The sequence below is a fragment of the Erithacus rubecula genome (assembly GCF_903797595.1).
Source record: "Erithacus rubecula genome assembly, chromosome: 2".
Classification (NCBI taxonomy): Eukaryota; Metazoa; Chordata; class Aves; order Passeriformes; family Muscicapidae; genus Erithacus; species Erithacus rubecula.
The window spans coordinates 68,237,809-68,259,760 of record NC_136685.1 but is presented as its reverse complement, the minus strand read 5'-3'; the positions used below and the strand labels follow the sequence as shown (position 1 = coordinate 68,259,760).

At 36.1% G+C, this 21,952-nt stretch overlaps 1 protein-coding gene across 2 annotated transcripts in view; it reads right to left on the bottom strand.

Moving 5' to 3' along the window:
- Nucleotides 1-21,952, bottom strand: part of SIPA1L2 (signal induced proliferation associated 1 like 2) — a 72,528-nt gene that overhangs the window by 4,387 nt on the left and 46,189 nt on the right. Inside the window, exons 11-17 of one of the 2 annotated variants that reach the window (XM_079297962.1) lie at nucleotides 20,495-20,598; nucleotides 20,162-20,265; nucleotides 18,363-18,751; nucleotides 16,656-16,880; nucleotides 14,634-14,787; nucleotides 12,435-12,654; nucleotides 5,926-6,057 (exon numbers count right to left, since the gene is read on the bottom strand). In XM_079297962.1, coding sequence (XP_079154088.1) covers nucleotides 5,926-6,057; nucleotides 12,435-12,654; nucleotides 14,634-14,787; nucleotides 16,656-16,880; nucleotides 18,363-18,751; nucleotides 20,162-20,265; nucleotides 20,495-20,598 — 1,328 coding nt within the window. The remainder of the gene's footprint in view (nucleotides 1-5,925; nucleotides 6,058-12,434; nucleotides 12,655-14,633; nucleotides 14,788-16,655; nucleotides 16,881-18,362; nucleotides 18,752-20,161; nucleotides 20,266-20,494; nucleotides 20,599-21,952) is intronic. The other variant, XM_079297963.1, reaches the window with a different exon arrangement.

Sequence of the window (21,952 nt, the reverse complement as noted above, 5' to 3'; positions counted from 1 at the left end):
GTAGGCATTACTAAGGCACTCTATTATCCACATTGAATTTCACTAGAACATAATCTAAGAGGCACAGATGCAATTACCTATGGATATACAGTGTGGTTGCCAAAGTACATCAGTCACCACATAATAGAAGTATGCCATGCAGATCATCATTGCACAGAACAGGAGTAAATGATGCATTCATTAGGATTTAATTTGTCTTCTTTAAAAAAAAAAAAAAAAAAAAAAAAAAAAAAAAGACTAAAATCCACATTCTGTGGAGATTGATTTAGCTTATTTAGCTTATTTCTGCCAAACAAAATCCATGTCTGTAGGCTTGCATGAATTCTGGTGACAACATGCCTGCCTTGCCTTTTCTCCCCTTGCTCTACCACCCCACCAGGCCCAAAGCTTGCATTATCATGCAAACGTGCAAACATAGGAGGTATCAAAAAAAGTTTACAAAGTCATCAATCCCAGACCATCACCTAGAAACGGCATCTGATGACAGAACGGCCCAAATTCTTCATCTGAGTCAAAACCTGGAATAAGATTTAGAATGTTCCTATAAACAAGACAGTCCATCTCCACTGGAGCAGCTGTGGCCCTTGCAGCAGCACACACAGTGGGATGTTCCCCCAAACCCTGCTGGCTGTCACTCCCAGCCCTGCCAGGCCATTTCTACAGCACCAACACTGCAGTGAGCACGAGCTGTCACACCCCACTGTCCAATGGCAGCAGCCAGCACTGAGACACAGCATGGAAACTCAGCAGGATACAGAGGAGACCAACCCTTCAGACTCTTAAGGGCACAAACAGTGAGTACAGGCCAGGTCTCTTCACATAGGAACGACAAGTTCTACCAAACCAAAATAAGAAATCACTAAAAAGCTCTTTGTCAGTTTAAAAAAAATCCCTTCGCCAATTCATTCTATAATACAATGAAACAAAAGTTGCATGTCTGATTTTGTCCAGTTTCAAAGAATGCAGCACACTTCCCACACTTTTAGCCTTATTTCTGACTACTGATGGACCTCAGCAAATATGAACATGACTATACCATATGTGCTTTCATAAGGTAAGAATGTAATTTTGAACACATAATCAATTACAGTTTTCAGATTTGAAACCTAAGATAAATAGATTTACTTTGTGAAGATAAATTAAAATTTGTTTTCCAGATCAAACACAATATGTAGACCAGAAACAAGACAGTGTAAACAAGCAGTTTGAAGTACATAGATAATTATTGATTTCACCTTCATACCATTAACATTTTCACTACAGCAACTAGTTTTTATAAAGAAAAACTAAGTATATTTCTGGGTATGATGATGTAGACCTACATCCTGCTTCCTCCAAATTACAGGGACCCCTCCCATTCATTGAAGCAAAATGTATATAGTAAACAGAAGAAAATACATGTAAATCTCAGAGCTCTTATTTTTAACCGAGATGTCCCTGCCAAACTCCAAAGAGAGTCCATCCACAGAAATACATTTGCAAAAAATATATTGGTTTTATATCAAAAGTTTAAACAACAAACTTCGTAAAACTAAAGATGAGACAAAAATTCATGCTTAAATTTACAGTAAAAGAGTCATACAGCTGTAACCACTAAGAGTTTGAATCTGAATTTTCATTGTTCCAGAATAGTAACAGAGGCCAGAAAAAACTCCGGGCAATTTTTATGTACTGGAAGCAGAAAAGGCTAAAATGAGTAGAGTGCATGAAGCCACTTTCTCATTGTTAAGGTAAAGTCTACCCACAAACATACACTGACATATGCATTGAAGCAAAAAGAGTTACACATGCATGCCCTAGAAATCACCAAATGTTAACTAAATATTGTCATTTTTTCTTTCTCTGGCAGTTTAACACACTACTTTGGTTAAAATAATTATCTGTCATGCTAAATTATTCACTTCTTTCTCATTATATTATGTGTGGCATTACATTTAGCTATGAAGATTTTAAATAAAAATATTAAAATAACATTAATTATAATAGCACAGATGTTTCTGCAAAGATAAATTTGCATTAAAGAACACTGCATTTTGATTTGCACCAGCAGACATTCATAAAAATCACCTGAAAAAAAATCAGGAGTTGAAAACACCAATTTTAATGAACAGGGACATCAGAAGGACTGTCTTAGGCTTTTAATGCTCATGACTTATCAAACACTAAACATCTTTTTTAAAGCATCATAAACTCGGTTTGAAGTAGAACAAATAGTACAAAGTTCTATTAATAACAATATTCAATGTTTTTATTTGTGTCAGTTGTATTTTATAATTACAGTAGCAGGTATGGAAATCAAAAAATGCTCATCTTTTTTGTCCCCAAAACATGGAAAAATATAAAAACATCTACAAAGTAATCAGCAACATAACACACATGTTGAAGGCCAGTCCTTCTTCCCTAACTCGAAGATCTATTGGAAGGATAATACAAAAAGAGAGCTAAAAAATTAATTCTCTTATTTTCCCTTAGTCTTTTCTGGGATTTCTCCTTTTTCAAATTTGGCTTTCCAATTTATTCTAGAAATCCCCATATCTTTATCTTTACCCAGTCGAGCATGCTTGTTTTCTTTTCAGTTCTTTAACTTCTTTTTCACCCCAGCTGCCCTCCCTCTCTGCTGTACAGTCACATACAGTCCTATCTATTTTTTATTGCTTGCTGCAGGTATGGATACAGAAACATCACAGCAGAGTATTCCCATCATGTGAACTGCTCCCTGGTTGTGTCTCTGCATTTCCCAACGAAATCAGAGAAGGGAACTGGAAGTAGCCTATCCATATATGACAGAAATGGAAGAATTCCCCTTGCTACTGGCTGGACTGACATTAGCATGCATGCAAAATATCATCTCTGGAGAAATATCAGAATCCAAACTATGTTCTGCAAAGGAAGGCAGTGCAGAGTGTTAAAATAAAGCTCCACTGTGCTCCAGCTCATGGGCACTGTCCTTCTGCAGAAGCAGCTCAAGCAAAATCCCTTCCCTGATGCAGCTTCTGGAGCTTGTGGAGTTAATGCATGCACAGCTCTCCATTACACCGTGAATTCCTGTCTTAGGAATAACAGAAGATTTTCAGAAAAAGTCTGAATTAAGTATTCAGCTTCCCACAAAGGTTCTTGTCAAGCAAATGCAGTGAAAACTAAATCCCGACAAAGTGAAAAGAATTATTGCCATACTGCCAATTAAAACCAAACCAAGAGTAATAGCTTCTTCCACCCTCATGGACCCCAGTTTAAAAACTGCTGTTCTACACAGGAGCAAGGCTTCAGCTGAATAAAAGCTAATACTAACAAACAACCTTGTCCACTCTTCATGAGAGGAGAGGAGAGGAAGAAAGTGAAAAATGAGACTACTGCTCTTGTTACACCCATAAGTAAATTCTGAGTATGGATGATGGTAGCAAAACTCTTGCTAACTAAATTTACTTCTTAATCCAGTTGATGGTAACAATATAAGCACCTAAAAAGTCAATATCTAAAGTTAATCAAGGTACAATTGCTTCTTAAGACAGAAATGAAAGATCATGAGGCCCATATTAGGGATGTTGAACTGATCAAATCATATAAATTGTGAACACATAATCAGAGAAAAACTCTGACCTTGGAATCAGATTGGTAATCCTGATAAACTGATAGTTTAGAAAAGTTTAGTTAGTTAAGAAAAGACATTGCAAAAAGAAAAAAATTAAAATTAAGTCCAGTATCTAGAAGAGAACACAGTTTCGAAATATCAGGCTGCCAAAGCCAAACTACAGAAAACCTCTAATTTTAAGTATTAAAAATTATTATCTTTTTAGTGATCCTTTCCATTGAAAGTGGGAAGGCAGGTGTTGGTTTATTTTTTGGGGATTTTTTAATATGGTTCTATATGAAATGTGATCCCATTTTCATTCAGTTTGAAAAAAAAAGACCAAAGCAGTTTAATATACAGAAGTGGACGAACTTTAGAATCATCCACTCTCTTTTTCACATTGATGGAATACAGAACAGTAGTTCCAAGCTATTTTTAAATACAAAGTTGAAGCAGCTTTTAGGTCAATAACATTAAAATACATATGGAAACTGCACTGTTAATTCATATGCAACACATTCCTTTCCAGTGATCTTTTATGACATGACTATCAGTTATTCTTATTTAAATGATTTTCAAATTGCAAGACATAGGATGAAGTTGAGCAAGGGTTTAAAAATTCCATTCCTTGCAAAAATTGCTAGTTGCACACTATGAATTTAGTCAAAACACGTAAATCATCTAGCATATACACAGATGTCTCTACTGTAGTCCTAAACAGAAAAAAATTATGTTCCTTCATGTAAAAAAATAGATTATTATTTATTATTCAAACCCTTATAATAATTCAAAAAACATCTAATAAATAGCTTCTATCTGACAACTCAGACCACCAGTTCTTCAGCACTATCTGCAGATATATCTAAGTTACTTGCAGCTAAAACCCATCAAGTGAATACTCTTCCTCCCTAAGAGAGAGCACTGTGGGTTAGCTGTATTGTTCTACCTCTCATTCTCAAATTCAAATGTGATTACACTTACATAACACTAACCAAAGTGAAATTATTTTAGTCATGATACTTGGTAGTAAAAAGAATAAAAATCTATTCATTTTCAAAGAAAGCTAAAAATACAGGAGCAGAGCTGGTACAGAGTGATCTTTCACTCAGCTGAACTCAACATTTTTATTAGCATTTAAAAATATTCTTCGAGTTCAAAGTTACAGAGCTAGTCAGTTCTGATGCAAACGTTTTTTCAGTAGTTTAAGATGTCAGTAACAAATAACAGGGTGTTCCCTGAGCAGCTGAAATCAAAAGCAGAAATACATGGGAAGAGCTGTCAAGATTCTCAGTGTCACAGTATTTCCTGGCAGCTACCACAGCCATGTTTGAGTAGTACTGAATGCACATCAGGTCAAAAAATAATACAGTTATTCAATTTCTTAATCATTGCTGCTGGTCTGGATTTTCACAATGCCATTTAAATTAGTGTAACAAGTAGTTCTGAAGAGCTTTTGGTCAAAGTGAATTTTAACCACTACATACTTTGGGAAGAAATCAGGAACCAGAAAACTGATTTCCATGGTTTAAAAAAAAGTTATAAAAGAACTGAATCACTAACATCACAGTTTTCAGGAAGTTGAGACCTGTATCTTACACAACAGTGACTATGGTAACATCCTCCTTATCCATAGATTATGCTCAGTAAGGCAAGCAACACCAGTTAATAACTGTCAGACCTCTAAGGACAACTTTTTAAAAACACCTCTCAAACAACAAAACACAAACCAACACAATATATATATATTCATATAAACACTCAAACCAACATCTGTTTTCTCTGTTTAGATATTATGTGTAGGTTTAGCTCCCAGAGGCAGATGAGGTTTTTTCTTGGTTAATCTGGTTCCACAGTTTAATACAGCAAACCTGGTCTGTGTCCTGCACCCCAAGTCCTGCTACTAGAAAATATACTGTACATTTCTCCTGGTCTTCAAGGGCTTATGAAAACAGAGGGACCACAACATCATTTGGACTACATATACCACTTTATAAACACAACACAACAAACTCAGGGAAGTGTTACTCCCAGTTTCATTTTAAACATCTAACTCAAATGTTTTGAATCTCTCCTTCAAAGACCTGATTTTTCAATTGATTACAGAAGAAATAAAGGCAATAAAGTGGAGGAATTGCATTTAAAATGGATATAGAGAATATCACGAAGACCCCAAATTGTCAATTACAGTCTTCCACTCTGAGAATTGATACTGCCAAAAGAACTAAAGGGCTACAGAGGCAAACACTGGATTTTTTTACTTCAAAATGTGGCTATGCAATATATATATATTAAAAAAAAAAAAAAAAAAAAAAAGTTTGTGTACTGAACATTGATCTTCATTCAAATTTTCCTGTTACCTTCAAACGCTCGTGCAGCATCTACCAGGTGAGACCAGTCTAGCCCTGTGGCAGTGTCTGGCAGGGGCATCAGGCCAGGATCATTGAATTTGGCTTTATCAGATAAGGACCCATCTGAGAACCAGAATTCATCTAAACAATAAACACAATAATTAGTCTTCCTATAGCAATTATGTACAATTAATTTTGAAGCTACTGTAATGATCTGTAAAAAATGTGTAAGCAAAAAGTGCTTATCTTCATTTCTCTTGTGTCTGTCTTTTCCTGTTCAATACTCAGCACGGGTGGGACAATTTCTAAATGTTGGCAAAGTAAGATGGGAATGTTTTAAAGGGTATTTTTTGGTGCCACTGCATGTGTCCCTCACATTTTCATATGAATACTGTGTGAGTAGGCAACATCCATTCCAAAGGATATTAAACCTGAGCACTGAGCAGAAAAGTTGCTAGATACACAAAGTTATATTTGTGAAGCAACATGAAAGATATTTACATGCAGAGTTTTACTCTGAGACTAAAAATATTCCTGCTCCAGAAGCAATTAAAAAAACCCACCTGCTTTTCTTTTAATGCATTTGTAAATTCTAGCCTGTATCCAAATCTCCCTTTCACATTGAAAATATTCCCCTATTAGTTTAGCATTTGTACCTGTATCTCTGAGAATGCAAGACTAGGGTCAATTTCAGAGTGAGCTGTAACACACTGTAAAAGGTACACAGATCATATATTAAATGAAATGTATACACTATAAACTGTTCAAACAAACTTTTCAGTCATGCATAATCTAGAATGTACCACAAACACACATTTTAGTAGAGGAGATGCTAATTTTCATAACTTTCTTGAATAGCTTTACATGTTCCTAATCTGTCCACAGCAATCTTCACTCTGATCAATGTGAACATGTTAAAAAGAATACTGAACAGAGACACAGAGTTTATTAAAACTGATCATAAACCAAAACTATTATTTGCAATCACTCTTCATCTTGACCATAAAACCAGCAATGGAATATAATCATTTTATCACATAGTATACTCAGGCAAAGAGAATTCTGGCTTCAAACATACCCACTCCAATTAAACAAAAAGGTCAAAATAGTAATTTTTCCTCAAATATTTCAGGAGGAAATTTCCATCTAGTTATTCCAGGGATTTAAACTATGAGTATTTTTTTCCAGGAAAAGACCAAACACAAAAAACAATGAAGGAAGAAATGCATTCATACAAGAGGAAGATACATTATCATTTAAGGAAATGGCATGCTGCATTGTTCTGATATTAATATCCATTTGACTTAAAGATTCTGACCTGAAAATCCAAAGAGAGTAGGCTGTTACAAAGCATTCTACTGCACAGAACAATGATTGAAGCATATGATATGCTCTATTCTTTGCAGAAACCTTGCTTAAAAAGAGTAGAAAATATGAAGAAAAAGAAAGTGATGGAGGCTTACAATTCTCTCTCAAAAATTAGGAGCCCCTGCAGAAGGGACAGAAATTCTCTTTACTGTGGAATTTATCTTGTTCTACACTTCTTTGAAAAATGCAGTATTGTTACATTACACTTGGAAGTGGTGTGACAAAATTCTATATGAATGTCCTTCTCAATAGCTACTCTCAGTATGTAATAGTGGATGTTATATAAAATAGAAAATATAATACAGACATATTCTACTCATATATCTGTACTAAGATTTTACTTTTTATTTTCAGTTCTGTATAAACACACATAAAGCCTAAGGCTAACTTTGTGCAAATATATTGAAAGCTGAAAGTCAGAGCAGTCTCTGAACTTCTGTAAATTATGTGGGAATGGTAAGAACTATATTTGTGCAAGTACAAATGATTCACACATCCCTGTTGTGGAAAATAGACAGAATACTTTATTTGAAAGGCTGGCAAGCCAGCTTTTGGTTCTAGACCAGCAGGCAGGCCCTAAGGGACAGCCCTTGCTTTTGTGTGATCAGCCTAGAGAGGCTGATTGTGAAACCTGTCAGGAAGAAAGCTGCTCCCAGCGCGATTCTGCCAGCTCTCCAAATTAAAGTGTAGGAGTGATATATTCACCAGTAGTCATCCTTCATTATGCATTGTCTCTGTGAGAACCTCAGTTCACCTTAGGGTGGATCCTATTCAGTCCTGCATAAGCCCTGACAGAGCCACTCAACTGCAGAATGCCTGCCAGAGTAGAGATTTGAATATTGATAGCTCTGAAAATGCAAGTGCTCATGCTGATGGCTGAAATTCTAAGTAGAATAACTGAACATGCATGAGTATACCACCACAGAATAATTCATTTTCAAGACAGAATTTGTGTTCTTCTGCAATGGGGGAAGAAGAAAAAGAATAAAAATACCAAACATGAGCTCTAATGACACAGGCCTTGATGCCTGTGAATTTCAGAGAATATTGTTTGTATTCCAGGAATGCTCTGGGTGAGATAAATTATTTCTAGCCTCCTGTATTTGCATTTCTTCCCTGCACCTCTTACCTTGCTGTTACCTCACTATCTGTGCAGGACTGCCAGATCAGCAGCTGCTGCCTGTTTCCCTTTTTGATTTGTGCAAAGGTGGCAAGTGATGCTTAAACATGCTCACCTCTGCATGTCCAGGAGGATATGCCTCATCTAGTAAGCCACTACAGATTGGCTACACAAGACTGACTTTTGGAACAGCACAATTTCCCTTTAGGAAACATTTTCAGTGTTATATTCAGTTTTAAAGATTACTTTATTTGCTGTACTTACATTGGCATAAAATTAGTGATCTTGTAGTTTCTGGTCTTTTCAGTTGTGTCACTTCCTACATTTAAGAATTTTTCTTATTTTTACTATTGTTGCATTAAAATATAAAGCATTATCAGGAGTCCCTGTTTCCACCAAAATTATGTGGTCAGCTCCTGAAATTGGTGGCTATTGGTCCCACATACATCCCTAGTCAAAGAGTAACTAGTTATGCAGAAAACAGAAGGATTCACCTGACTTAACCTATTTACTTCAAAACAATTATCCCACTTTAGTTGGAATGGCAACTCTTACACAGAGATTGTAGATCATGAAAAAACTATCTGCTAAGTCCTTGCTTCAAACTAGACATGTCATTTAACAAGTAGCTTCTCTTCAAAGCAGCTGCAGGTGAAGAAATTTATCAAATCTCAAGTAAACGTAAATCCCACTCTCTGTGGGATGTCTGTTTTTCCTTCCTGCAATCAGTAATTATATCTCTATAATTAAAAGACAACTTAAGCAACAACTTCTGCCTGCTGAACCCTTCCCTTCTTTAGTATTGCCTAGGGTTGCCCAAAATGTCCCTTCAAAGATGCCAGCTTGCTCTGTGCTTCTGATAACCATTTTTCTTTCCCTTCCCTTATTAAAGACAGTCTCATGTTAAAATGAGTTGAACCATTCACTGTGTGAGAACAGGTTATACCAAACACATTCTCCCTTGGCTGTGTGAATTTTTTATCTGCTTGCTGATAAACTGATTTCCAAGCTGCTACCACTGCACATCACCAATATACAGTGCTGCTCTCTCATTTTAATACTGCTGCTTATCAACAAGTTTAGTTTGGGATTGAAGCTAACATGGGTAGTAAGGCAGTCTGAAGATAAGACTTTCATCTATGAACATAGTTCCATAGACAGTTCCTGTACTTCTGGCAGCCTTTGCCATCTGGCATGTATAATCTGAGAACTTTCAGAATTTGTCAGTATATCCGTGTAAAATATTCCCTTCCTTATGACCCTCCTCACTGCAATTATCCTGCACCTTGCTCCTTTCCTCACAGCACAGGAACATCCTGCCAGTTTCTCACTTAGAGCATTTTCTTTCCCCTCTCTTTTTGTGCTCCCTGGGTTCCCAAGTTATGTTACTACACTAGTTCAGTATCAGTGGTTATCACTGTTTTAATTTTTTCTCTGCTCATTCACCTGCCATGAATTTTCAAGAAGGGCAGAGATTTGTACCTGCAATTGTTAGAATTGTTTGTACCTGCATGTTAGAATCACTCAGTATGAACAGCACTGTATCAGTCAGGGAGTCCTTAATGTCCCCAAGGTAAAATTCTGGAGTTCTTACCTACACATATTCTCCTTTCTGGTTTAAGTTAAAAATAAGATAAAATTAAGTGAATATTTCTGCATTTGTGTACTGGTTGCAATCAACAGCACTGGACTGTCAGACTTTGCAATTCAGGCTTTACTGAAAGCAACCTTTTTTTTCACGCCACTTTCCCAGTGATAAAACAATAATTTAAAAGTCCTATAGCTTCACTTTTCCCATCATCTTCATACAGTCAATATCAACACAGATGAAGTTTCTGTTTCTTTATTTGTGTGGTCATTCTGTTTTGATTCTGATTTCCCAATAAACTGGAAGATTTTAGGGTCATCTATTACCCTTTGTTTTTGGTGCTGCCTTGCTTATGTATTAATCACACTCTTTTCCTTACTAAAGCAAGTGAAAAATAATGAGATTTGGTGATGCCACAGTATTTCATGCTGGATAACAACACGCAAGAATATAACTCTCTAAAATTATTTCAGCCAAAACCACACTATTTCCACTGATATCTATAAACATTGAATATCAGTAAAATTAAAATGCTTTGAGATCACCTATAAAATTACTATGACAGAATATGAATCCTGATATCTGAAACTAAAATCTCATGTTAAAATTATAAATGAAAAGGAAACCTTTCACATCACTGCTGTAGAACGTAAATACCTACTAGGCACCCACAACAAAAAACCTTCCTAAAAAGAGCCAAAGTTAGTTTCTCATATGGCGATACTGACTAACCTTATTTTTGAAACATAGTTGGGAATGATGTGTTTTTTTCCAGAGTGTAATTACAGATAACCAATTAAATCTTCCTTGAAACAAACACCACAAAAGATTCTATAAAGCTGGCACGGATAAGCACTTTCAAAACACAGAACCAGAAGCAGAAAATAGGGGTTGCATTTGAAAACAGCATGAATTGCCTTGGATCAGTTTTTGACTGACAGGAAAAATCAGTAGATATTATGGGTTTTTTTTCCAGTTATATATATATATATGTGTATATATAACTTTTTGTAGCTAAGAAGCATCAAGAATGAAATATTAGCTATCTAAGACTGAACTAATACAGAACTCACTAAAATATCACTGCTGGAGGAGCAACATAAAGCTTGGAAAGACACAGATAAGTGTCTTGTGCCAATCTGCTGAAGAAAAGCATGCTGAAGGTTTGATCCCATTGCATATTTACATGCACAAGAAATGGCTCTATAAAACAAGCCTAACATAAAGGAAAACAAAAAAAGAAAATACAGTCAGGGTGTCTAACTGTATACCATACAGCTCCTTCATAGACTACAAAAATCTACTAAATTAATCTCCAGGGAAACAAAATGGATCTCGATTTGCTATCCATAAATGAACAGGATCCTCTCAGATTAATTTATAGTGAAGAGTTTCATTCTGATAGAATATTTTTAGAATGACAAAAGGTACACCAAGCAGTCCCATCTGAGGCAGGAATTTAGCACTCGTTTGAGATACCAATTTAAAATTAACCAGTGGTTAGTGGCCAAAACTCAGTCTCTTGGCTGAGACCTCTCTGACTAGAAAAGTGATTTCTGCATAAAGCTTATTTCTCAAAGTTAGGAGATAACTGCTGGTTCCTTCAGGAATGATGAATGACACAGCCCTTTTTGTTGCAACTTCTTTTAAATCATCTGGCTGCATTCTGCGCGGACATGGGCCTAAAATATCCCTAATGCTTTCAAGAAATCCACCCTTCTTAAATATGGACTTCAGAGCCCATTTCTTAAATTGCAGTCAGCTGTGATGCAATATTAGAGTAGCTAAAAAGAGAGGCTTTTTTTTTTGCTCTCCAGGTGTTCACTATATGTCAGTCTAAACTGAGAAGCATATATATCCAGCATTTTTGAAAAAAACTTCACTCTTATTGAGTAAACAAATACAGATATATAATCTAAATATACCTATCTTTCTGTGTGGAATTAGGATTTTGATTTGATTTTTTTTTTTTTTTTAGTTACTACAAATTTCATAGCTCATCCCGGAATTATTGCAAGCAAAGCAGATAATAAAGGTCTCACTTATGAAAACTAAACAAATAAAAAACTACATTCATAAAATAATTTTAACTTAGCATTTCAGACTATTCTTGTGCTGTCATTAAATACGAAATGTCACTTGTAGAGGTTTTACTAATATGTTAAATAAAGCATCAGCAAATTCAATTTGGAAATAGATGTCAAAGTCAACATTTATTGCACATTTCCTTTTAAGATGTTACTAAAAGGATCATCTAAACAAAAGCTGTTCCATTTAGCTATTATTTCAAGTATATTTGTGAATATTTCAATAATTCAAATGCACATAAAATAATAAAAAAAAAGCAAACAAGCCACTGGAAAAAAAAACCTCAAAAAACTAGAAATATCTTCAGACAAAGGTTTTTGCCTATCGGGGCAAATGACAGCGACAATGACTTACTTCTCAGATTTGCCATTCCAGGAGTCAGGCTCATTCTGGGAGGCAGTGTGCTGTGGTATGGGGGAGTAGTGCTGAACAAGATGTCATTTGGCAAGGCCTGGTCTATCACTGAGCTCCGAGAGCTGGCGTAGGAAGATCCCCTTCGATTGCTACATATGCTTTCGTCAGAGAGGGTGCGGTAGAGTGTCCTCCGTGGGGAAAGGTTTCCATAAAGTGAAAACTAAAGGTAAAAAAATAACACATGTTGCTGGTTGAAGTGATTCATACAATAGCATCTCATCATCAGTTCTTGGGAGTGCTCTTCTGGACAGGCACTCTGGGATTCTTGAACTAACAAGAGGATCAGAGATTTATTCCACCGTATCGGACCTACTGGGGCCTCAAAAGAGTTACTGAATTGGATATTCAGACTTCCTCTCAATATTTTGGAACATATCACCATGAATTTATCAGATACTATGCAGTTTTATTAATCATGAAATGTTAAATGAAAACTTCAGAGCCTTATGACAGCAATGTTTTACAGAAATGTATATAAGGTTACCAACTCCGGCAATGTGAATGCAAGACTATACATAGAACTCCCTGATTTTAATTTGAAATGACCATGCTTTAATGTTAAACATTCTGAACTGATATATGCTGCCACATAATTCACTGGATGATAAAAGTGACTTGAGAAACTGCATCTCTCTGGATATCACAAAGTAGGCTTAGAAAAGAAGGTAAGAGGGTTCAGTAAAACTGCTTAGTCATTTCAAAATGACCACAACCCATATATCTGCAGTAAAACAAGATGTTGCTGTATTGTAAAGCTGGACCATTCCACTTGGTAAGTAAATTTTCAGCACTGCAAACAGAGTTTTCTTTACATCTACAAAGCACAATTAGTGCCTTAATTATTTTATTGGTTTGTCCTGCATACAACAATTAGATGTTTCTTTTGTAATTAATTGTTTGTTCCTCATTCTCTACACAGAACCATTATGAGGAATAGAGCTTAAGAGGAATAGCCCTTGCAAAAAGTGAATATAGTGTAGAATTTCACATATTTAGGAAATTAATTTCTGAGTTCATTGTCAAAGGTGCCTGGCTCAGCAATATCAGGATTACTCCCCTCTATGAAGGCATACTTATAGACTGTACCCTGCCAACTCCTGTGGCTGGGGTTCCTTGAGAGTCAGGGCCCATGGTCTCACTCACTTATTTAACTTTTGTTCAGGTGCCCTGGAGAGGAAGCAATCATTTATCTCAGCCACACCTCCCCTCTCTTTGTTGGCTCTTATTTAGGCAGCCACAAACACTGGCAGTTCCTGGAATCTTCACAAAATCCCTCCAATTATTGTATCAATCACAAAAACCCCTAAGACATGATGTGCAAAAATTCAAGCATATATAATGCACACTTAACATATCACATATTATAAAATATATATGATCTGAATTTCAAATTCAACTCTGCACTTAGAAGATTCCCATGTGTTACTTTGTTCAGACATGATGATTATGCTATTTAGCATATTGTATAAACACAGTGTGTTAAGAGAGCATTGAGTTAACATGGAAGTGTGACAATTATCTCAAGTAATTCAATTGCTTTGTTCTGTATTCCACATTAAGCACAGAATTCAGAACCATTTACTTTGGGGAGCAGCAAATTTTAAGATTGCTATCCACTTATTGTGAACTATTAAGCATGACCAACTGTCTCCTTACTGCAAAGATTAGATCCAGTCTCTCCAGTAGCACTGACAATTATGGCTTCTGAGATCTGCCACTGATACCTACATAAAACTGATTCAGATTTTTAGCAGAATTATTACAGGGCAGAGGAAAGAGGGCTACTTTTATTCATGTGCTTTAGTATCATACAAGATGTACAAATTTAGGCCTCCTTCCTTCAAAATGTCACTTTTAACCTTTCAAATTATAATGAAGTTGCTCGACCTGCATCCACCTCTGGTCAAACTAAGCAAAGACATATTTCAACAAATACTGGATTTTATAAATAATCATCAAACAAACATTTCCCATCCTCATGGGAAATGATATTTTGGGAACTTATGGTCATCCCCATAGGATAAACTTAGCTTGTACAAAACAAAATTGCATTCTGTACAGCAATTTTGGGCATACTAGAAACCCACTTCCAAGGTTATTGAAGGACTGAAACACAGAGAGTCAAAGAAAGTAGCCAACCTTTCTTCTCCCTTCCTCCATAGAGAGGCTGTCTGGCAGCATCAGCTTCAGAAAATCTTCTTTGGACAAGACTTGCTGGCTTTCAACAATAGCATTCCTGACAGAAGTTTGGAGTGGACTTGATGCAGTCACAGCATCAATATCATCATACACTCTGTTGAGAAAATGGGTGTTTTTAGCAAGGAATTGGATTTGAAAGACTACAATCATTTTCTGTCAACGTGGAAATTGTTAGAATTATCTCCTGACACAGAATGCTGTTTAGATTTTTTTTTAACACTTCACCTTTATGAAACTGTTTGTGGGTACAAAATGAAATTCTTAAACCTCTGAGAAATAGAGTTTAGAAATTCTAAAGAACAATTTTAAAAAGCATAATCCTAATTTCTCCTAGCTTGCCTCTCTCTTTTTTTACACACCCCACTTCTCTATCAGTACAAGTTATATTTATTTCGACATTTCCAAATACTTCAACTTTTACTTCCATAGCAAATAAAAATAAAAAAAAACCCTCAGTATTTTATAATACAATACAGCCTCCAGCTTTACAATCTGGCAAAATTACTGTGGTCATCACAGCAATGTTTGAAATGTATTGGCAATCAATTGCCCAGTGTAAGTATATTTTATTATCAGCAATTTCATAAAGCTGCTTAGATAAATTAAACAGGTGTCTTCCTTTATTATCAGCACATAAAAATCTAGTTAGAGTCAGCAAAAGACTGTCAAACTGAATTATTAGCCTTCAGCTCCTTCCAGTGAGAAAGCAGAGACAGGACTTTAACAGGTTTACTCTGAGAATGTAATCGAAGGAGCTGGAGATTGCAACTCAGAGAGAACACACATGGGAAGGCATTGCTCACTGCCAAGTGCAGCCTCATCTGTGACTGTCTTCAGCAGAGAGAAAATAAGCTTTGCTATGGTAAAGTGCAATTCTCAGTGAATTATAGCCTATAGTGGCACAACATTCAGCAATTGACCCAATATTTATCATCACTGTTAATCAGAGATGCTATTTTATTTCAACATAATTATCCTCAAAGAGGTATTTCCAATCTGTGATACAGAGAGCTTTCCTAGGAAGAAAGAGGTGAGGCAATATATATATGTAATGGAAAAATCTGAAAATATGTTTTTTTAATAGGAAGTGTTGTCATATTCAATAATAGTTCTTGAACAGAACTATCTCTTGAAGATAATTTTCTAAATTGCTGTTGTTTCAGTCTAAATACCCCAATTCATTATCCAATTTTAAGGCCACCATTCAAAATAAGGAGACATCATTTCAGTAGCTTATTGATTTTGAAATCCAAAAATTGGTGGGAAACACTGAAGTTATCACATTATAAATACAATACTTGTATGATTGAACAATTTATGTAATTAAAACACTGGGGGAAAGAAATTAAATCACCTCCATGCTAACACAAAGGAACACAAATAACCAGAACAGGAGAGTAGTAATGTCCTCTACTTTAAAAAACTAGGAATTTAAGAGTTCAACTTCAGTTTCATATTTTATAGCATATATATTCTAGTATATATTTTTAAATAACACTCTTGCCATAAATGTGCACACATATGCAAAACTAAAAATTCGATGAAAATAACCCATTCCCATTAAACAAATCCCAATTAAACATCTGAAAATCCAGTACTGCATGTAATCTTGTCAATTTACTGAGATAGACAGTGGCTGATTATGGTTTATTGAGAAACAGCACCAAACAGCTTGTGCACAAAAGGAAAGCAGGGACATTATCCACAAAGATGATTTTGAAGCCTATATTTGATATATATATCTATATGTTTTCCTTTGAGTTCAAGCCTTTTTACTTCCAGCTAAGAACAACACATTTCTCATGGATTATTCCAGTGTTAAACTTCATTAGACACATAAAGGTACAGAAAAAAACCCTGAACATTAAAAGGCAAAACAGAACTTGTAGTTTTGTTCTATCCTATTTTAAAATTTATTTTCACCACCCTTCTTCCCCCAACAAAGTAAAACAGACTGCTTACTCATGACATTCAGAAACTTCAGATTCTTCAGGTGTAGGACTTCCTTCCGATTTTTTCCATCCAATGACATATTTACTCACTGCTCCTTGTCTGTGGTATGGTTTTGAAATCGACCCAGACATCTGTTGACTGCTATTCTGTGACACTATATAAACTTTGGAGGTATCTAGGGAGCCACTCTTTTTAGAGCAGTGTGTTGATGGGCTTCCTGAATGATGTGACCCACTGGAAAAGTGAACCAAACACACAAAAGGAAAATATAAATATGCTATGCAACAACAAATCAGAAATTCTCTGTCTGGTATGCAGCAATAATTCTCACTGTGAAGCTTTTCTCAAGGTTAAAATCAATGAAGCAAAATCAGCACAGTCATTTTCTAAACACCAACTGTGTACACATTAAAGCTCTTTGAGAACAGAATTGTGATGAGTTTCTAAAACAAACAATGCATGGAATTCAGCCTGCTGAAATGCCAGTGCAGACTGATGTGAATCAAAACTAAAAGCCTAAATTCAAGATATATATATATATATATATATATATACACATATATTCAATTTGTGTGTGCAATTTAAAGTAAATATGTACACACACATTTACATAAAGAACTACATAGGGAATTACTCAAATATCTCCCTAATCATAAAACCAATGTGCTTTTCCATTTCACAATAATTTTCCCAGTTGATACAATATTAGGCTGTCCCTTTCAATCAGACACACTATTATTAAATTATCAGCAAATTTAACAAAGTAAATTTCAGTTACACCAGACAGTTCTCTGGATAATTTTAACAGCCCCTTTTATTATGAATAATAGCACTAGTAGGCACTAAGACATACTTTTAGTGAAGACTCTAAAACCTATTTCAAATAAACTAAAGCAAATACTTCCTTGAATAATACATTTCTTCAGAATAACCATACAAGACAAATTCACTCATGTCAAGCAAACAAGCAAATCAGTATACAAGGTATTATTTGCTTATTTTCCTTTACTGATTGACACTGAAAACAAGAAAATCAGAGGGAATGAAGAACAAACAATTTCCTTCTATCCTTTACAGAGTAAAAACCGTAATACATAGACCAAAGCTTCAACTTCAAAGTCAACATAAAATGGGAACTGGAAGATAAAGGCAACCAGCTATAGAAGTGTACTTTCAACAAGCTTTATAACAGATGTACCATGCACACGTTTCATTGGTGACAAAAAGAAAAGCTGAAAATCAATAATAAATGCCTTTCAACAAGCAAAACTGTAAAGCACACATCAGAATAATGCAGATGAGGGGGGATGGTATGCAATGTAGTTTCTCTATATGTAAAAATTGCCCATTGTTCAATTTTTCTGATTTCTCTCAGCATTACCTCCAAGGTAATTTGTTGCCCTATACTAAAAAAAGTATGTGAAATAAGTTAAGGGGCAAACTTCTCTTTTACTCAGAGACGTTTCCCAATTTTAAAAACCTAAGCAAGGGTCACATATAAAGCCTCCATCAGATTTGGGAGGAGGTCTGGCTATGCTCTCCAGGCAGACTCATCAAAAATCACTTGAAAACTGCTCGTACAGGCATTTGAATGCAAAAACCCCATCAAAATCTTTTAAGCTGAGTTTCAAAGAAGGGCAAACAGAAGGAAGACAGCACGGAAGAGTTATCTGTGCGTTGCCCTAGTCCGTAGCCCCCGGCTGGCAGCAAGCGTACCTGGAATGAGAGGAGATCTCGCTGAGGTCGCCCATGCTGCCCTCGGCGGCGTGGCCGCTGGCCATGGCGGGGCCGTAGCCGTGCACCACGTACAGTTTGGCCGGCTCGTCGTCCGGCCCGGGCGCCTCGGGCGGCTCTGCCCAGGGCTCTGGGTGGCAGTGCACCCCAGCCCTGCTGCCAGCCAGGTGCAGAGGGGCCAGCAGCGGGGCTGGCATGCAGGGAGCCGTGTCGATCCCGCTGTCCGTAGAAGCCCCCTTGATATAGGTCAGCCCCAGCAGCTCGGGATCCATCAGGTCTCCAGAACCAAAGTGCTTTTCATCGCTGGTGCTGGACGTATTGCTGGATAAGGTGTTGCTGCTGGAGTGGCTTGAACAGCTTTTGTCCCCAATCTTAGCAACGAGAAAACAAACCAAAAAAGACCCCACTCAAATTAAGCAGTAAGAGATCTATTTTCATATAAATTACTGCATTTGTGCCATTCAAAAACCATTTAATTATTTTTTTTTACAGTATGCTATCATATAACTGCAAAGTATGAAAAGAGCCAATTATACCACCAGTTTCTGTGAAATGAATTGCACAGCTGGCTAGACACATTAAAGGTTGATGTCACTGCAAATAAAACGGCTCTAGTTCCATCTTCTATCACAAATCTTAAAATCAGAATTTAATTTTCTGATTATAGGACCTGCTTAACATCCATAAAATTGCATTTCTGAACAGTTAAAGTAAGCATTTTTTAAAGATAGAAGCATTGGTAATTATTTGTTCAAACAAGCCCTACTGCATATCTGAAAACCACCAAAGACTGAATTATTGTTGGCTTTTTCTCAGTGTGGCTGAAATATGCAGCTCATTGGATCAAATCCAATTTGAATGTGTGGCTAGTTAAATTGAAGCCAATTGTGATGTATGTGTACCAGATGAAAGTATCTTAAGTCATAAGGCCCTAAACTAAATATGGCTATTGAAGTGGAATAGTTAAGTCAGACTTTTACACCAATAAAGTCCAGAGGTTTTGTTATTTATCTTTTAAAATAAATTTTATAGAGAGCTGGATTAACTTATGTCTGTGACAGTAGCCAGACTAAAGGCAGATGGATTTGTACTATGGCAAATGGGCTTCTGTTAGGTAGGGTGACTAAAAAGGAAGTGTGACTAACTTTTTCATAAGCTCCCTCTCCTATGCTGTTGCTCACATATAAAATGTAAGTTTGCAAACATTGCATAGACTCTTACTACATATAGCAGGATTTTCCATGTAACAAACTTTATCATTATGTACTTTCCATCACTAGGCTGTTGAGGATTTTTCCATTACTGTAAACAAGGTAGACTAGAAAATCTGTTCAGCATTCCCAACATACAAGCTACATTTTTATAGTGCTTATTGATAATTACACTCCATGGGTATTTCACATAAGATGAAAAGTGCTATGGTAAATATAATTTTATTTTCTTTTAAAGGGCAATTAAATACTCCACAGATTAAACAAGCCAGTATAAATGAAGCTGCAAATTCACAGCTGAGTGGAATTTTAGTAATTTTATCTCCTCAATGCCCCAGACCCAAGCCCTCTTGGAATTCTGAGTTTGTAAACAAAGATTAAGCATACTTGATTCAACCCGCATCTGGATGAGCATAATCTTTGTCTCCCAAAACACACAGTGGTTTTCAGATATTACTAAAATGTATTTTTGGGATTTATTTCTCTAAGTCCAGAGTAGCTTTTCGTTGTTGCTGTTTTGGGGTTTGTTTGTTTTCAGAGTTCTGAATGACATCCAAGGAACAGACTTACATGTGAGAGCTTGTTTGGCGACTCCTTGCCACCTCCCTCTTTCTGTAAAGCTCGGTCTTTGTAGGAGCTCAGGACTTTGGTTGATGGTGCATGCCACTTGGCTTCTGCCAGAAACAATGGAGAAAGGCACATGACTCAGCAGCTGGTTCCAAACCTGCACACTCCTTGCAATCAGACACGGGTATCTTTGCAGAATGTCATAACAGCCCCTGCCTTCACTGTCCCATCACACGCTCTTTGTGAGTCAAACCTCCACGTGGGGAGGTGGCTGCACTTCACCAGGCACTGCATTGCAAACAACATGCACTTGAAAGATACAGTGGGGTTTATTACCAGAATGTCTAGTTCCTTCCAAAGTTTCCTCTCGTTCTCTGCCTCCTTCACACTCCAGTGAGCCTGAACCTTGGTGATGTTCATGGAGTAAAGGGGACTGGCATCTTTGAATGTAAGCAGAAAATTAAGCCATTAAGGTTTTTATTCTGTAAGATTAATTACACGATGAACTACATCACTTTTTACTCTTAAAGCATGTATTTTGTGACCTTTTAAAATAATCATAATCCCCAAACATTTCCAAACTCTGCATAGAAATATTTGCATGCAACTCTTTTCATCAACACACTGTTATATCTGAAGTGTGAACATGCCAACAAGACACTGAACTTTAAGAAGAAATTTATTCTTGGGGCTATATACCCAAAGGCTTTTGCAGTGAAGAACCATGGTAATATATGCTCAACCTCTTTGTGATCTAAGCCCACAGAAAGTAATTGCAGTTTTGCAGGGCTTCATGCTGAGAATATGCAAGTTAGTACCAGATCTACTGCTTTGTATTATACTGCAAAAGTTTAAACATTTCACGAAGCAACAAACTAAAACCTAGATTACTGTTAGAAATAAGTGTGCTGGAAAAAATGACACAAGATGCATTTTGATGAGTTGACTGTCAATCAAAAAAAAAAAGAAAGCTACAGTTTTATTTGAATTATTAGCATCTATTTAACTGCCAGAGATTTCACTGAGTTATGTGAAATTCCTTGAAGAGTCTACAAGATACTGCATATATATCTGCTACATGGAATATCTTATCCACACTCAATCATGCCAAAGCATTAATAAGCTTCAAGAAGTCAAGCGGATGCTTTCAGTATTCACATTTTTTTTCTGAAAAGTAGCTTCTGAAAGCCACTTGGGAAGTCTGGAATGCTTTTATATTGCTCTATTGTAGATACTGCCATAGCTGAACATTTTGTTTTCAGCAGCTGTATATATACAACAAAGTCATAAATTTAAAGAAGTTTAGAACAGATGTCTCATAATATTCTTATGACATGAGTTATATTGGGATGATCTTTTACATACAGATAGCTAACTTCTGAAATGTCTCTACCAAGGGATTAACAGGGATGCAAAAGGACCATCTATGCAAAGCCTTTTAGGGAGAAGAGACCTCTGAAATTCCTACTTTTTTGAGGACATATACTATGGAATGGCTGTCACAAAAACAAACATAGCAGGAAATAAAACCTTCAAAATCCATAAAGATTTTTTTAAATCAAATTCAAATCCTGAAGCTGGAGGAGGAAGTATTTTCATTTTATTCTGGTTCTGAGTTACTAGCTGATTTCTGGCCAATTCCTGGGAAAATAAGCCTAAGAACTATTTCTCAATTACCTGAATTTTAAAATATGGTCCTGAAGAGTTAAATTAGGATGACTTCTAAAATTGCAGTTACATCAAAGATCAGTAAACGTATACATCTTAACAGATACTAATAGTGCTTTAAAATAA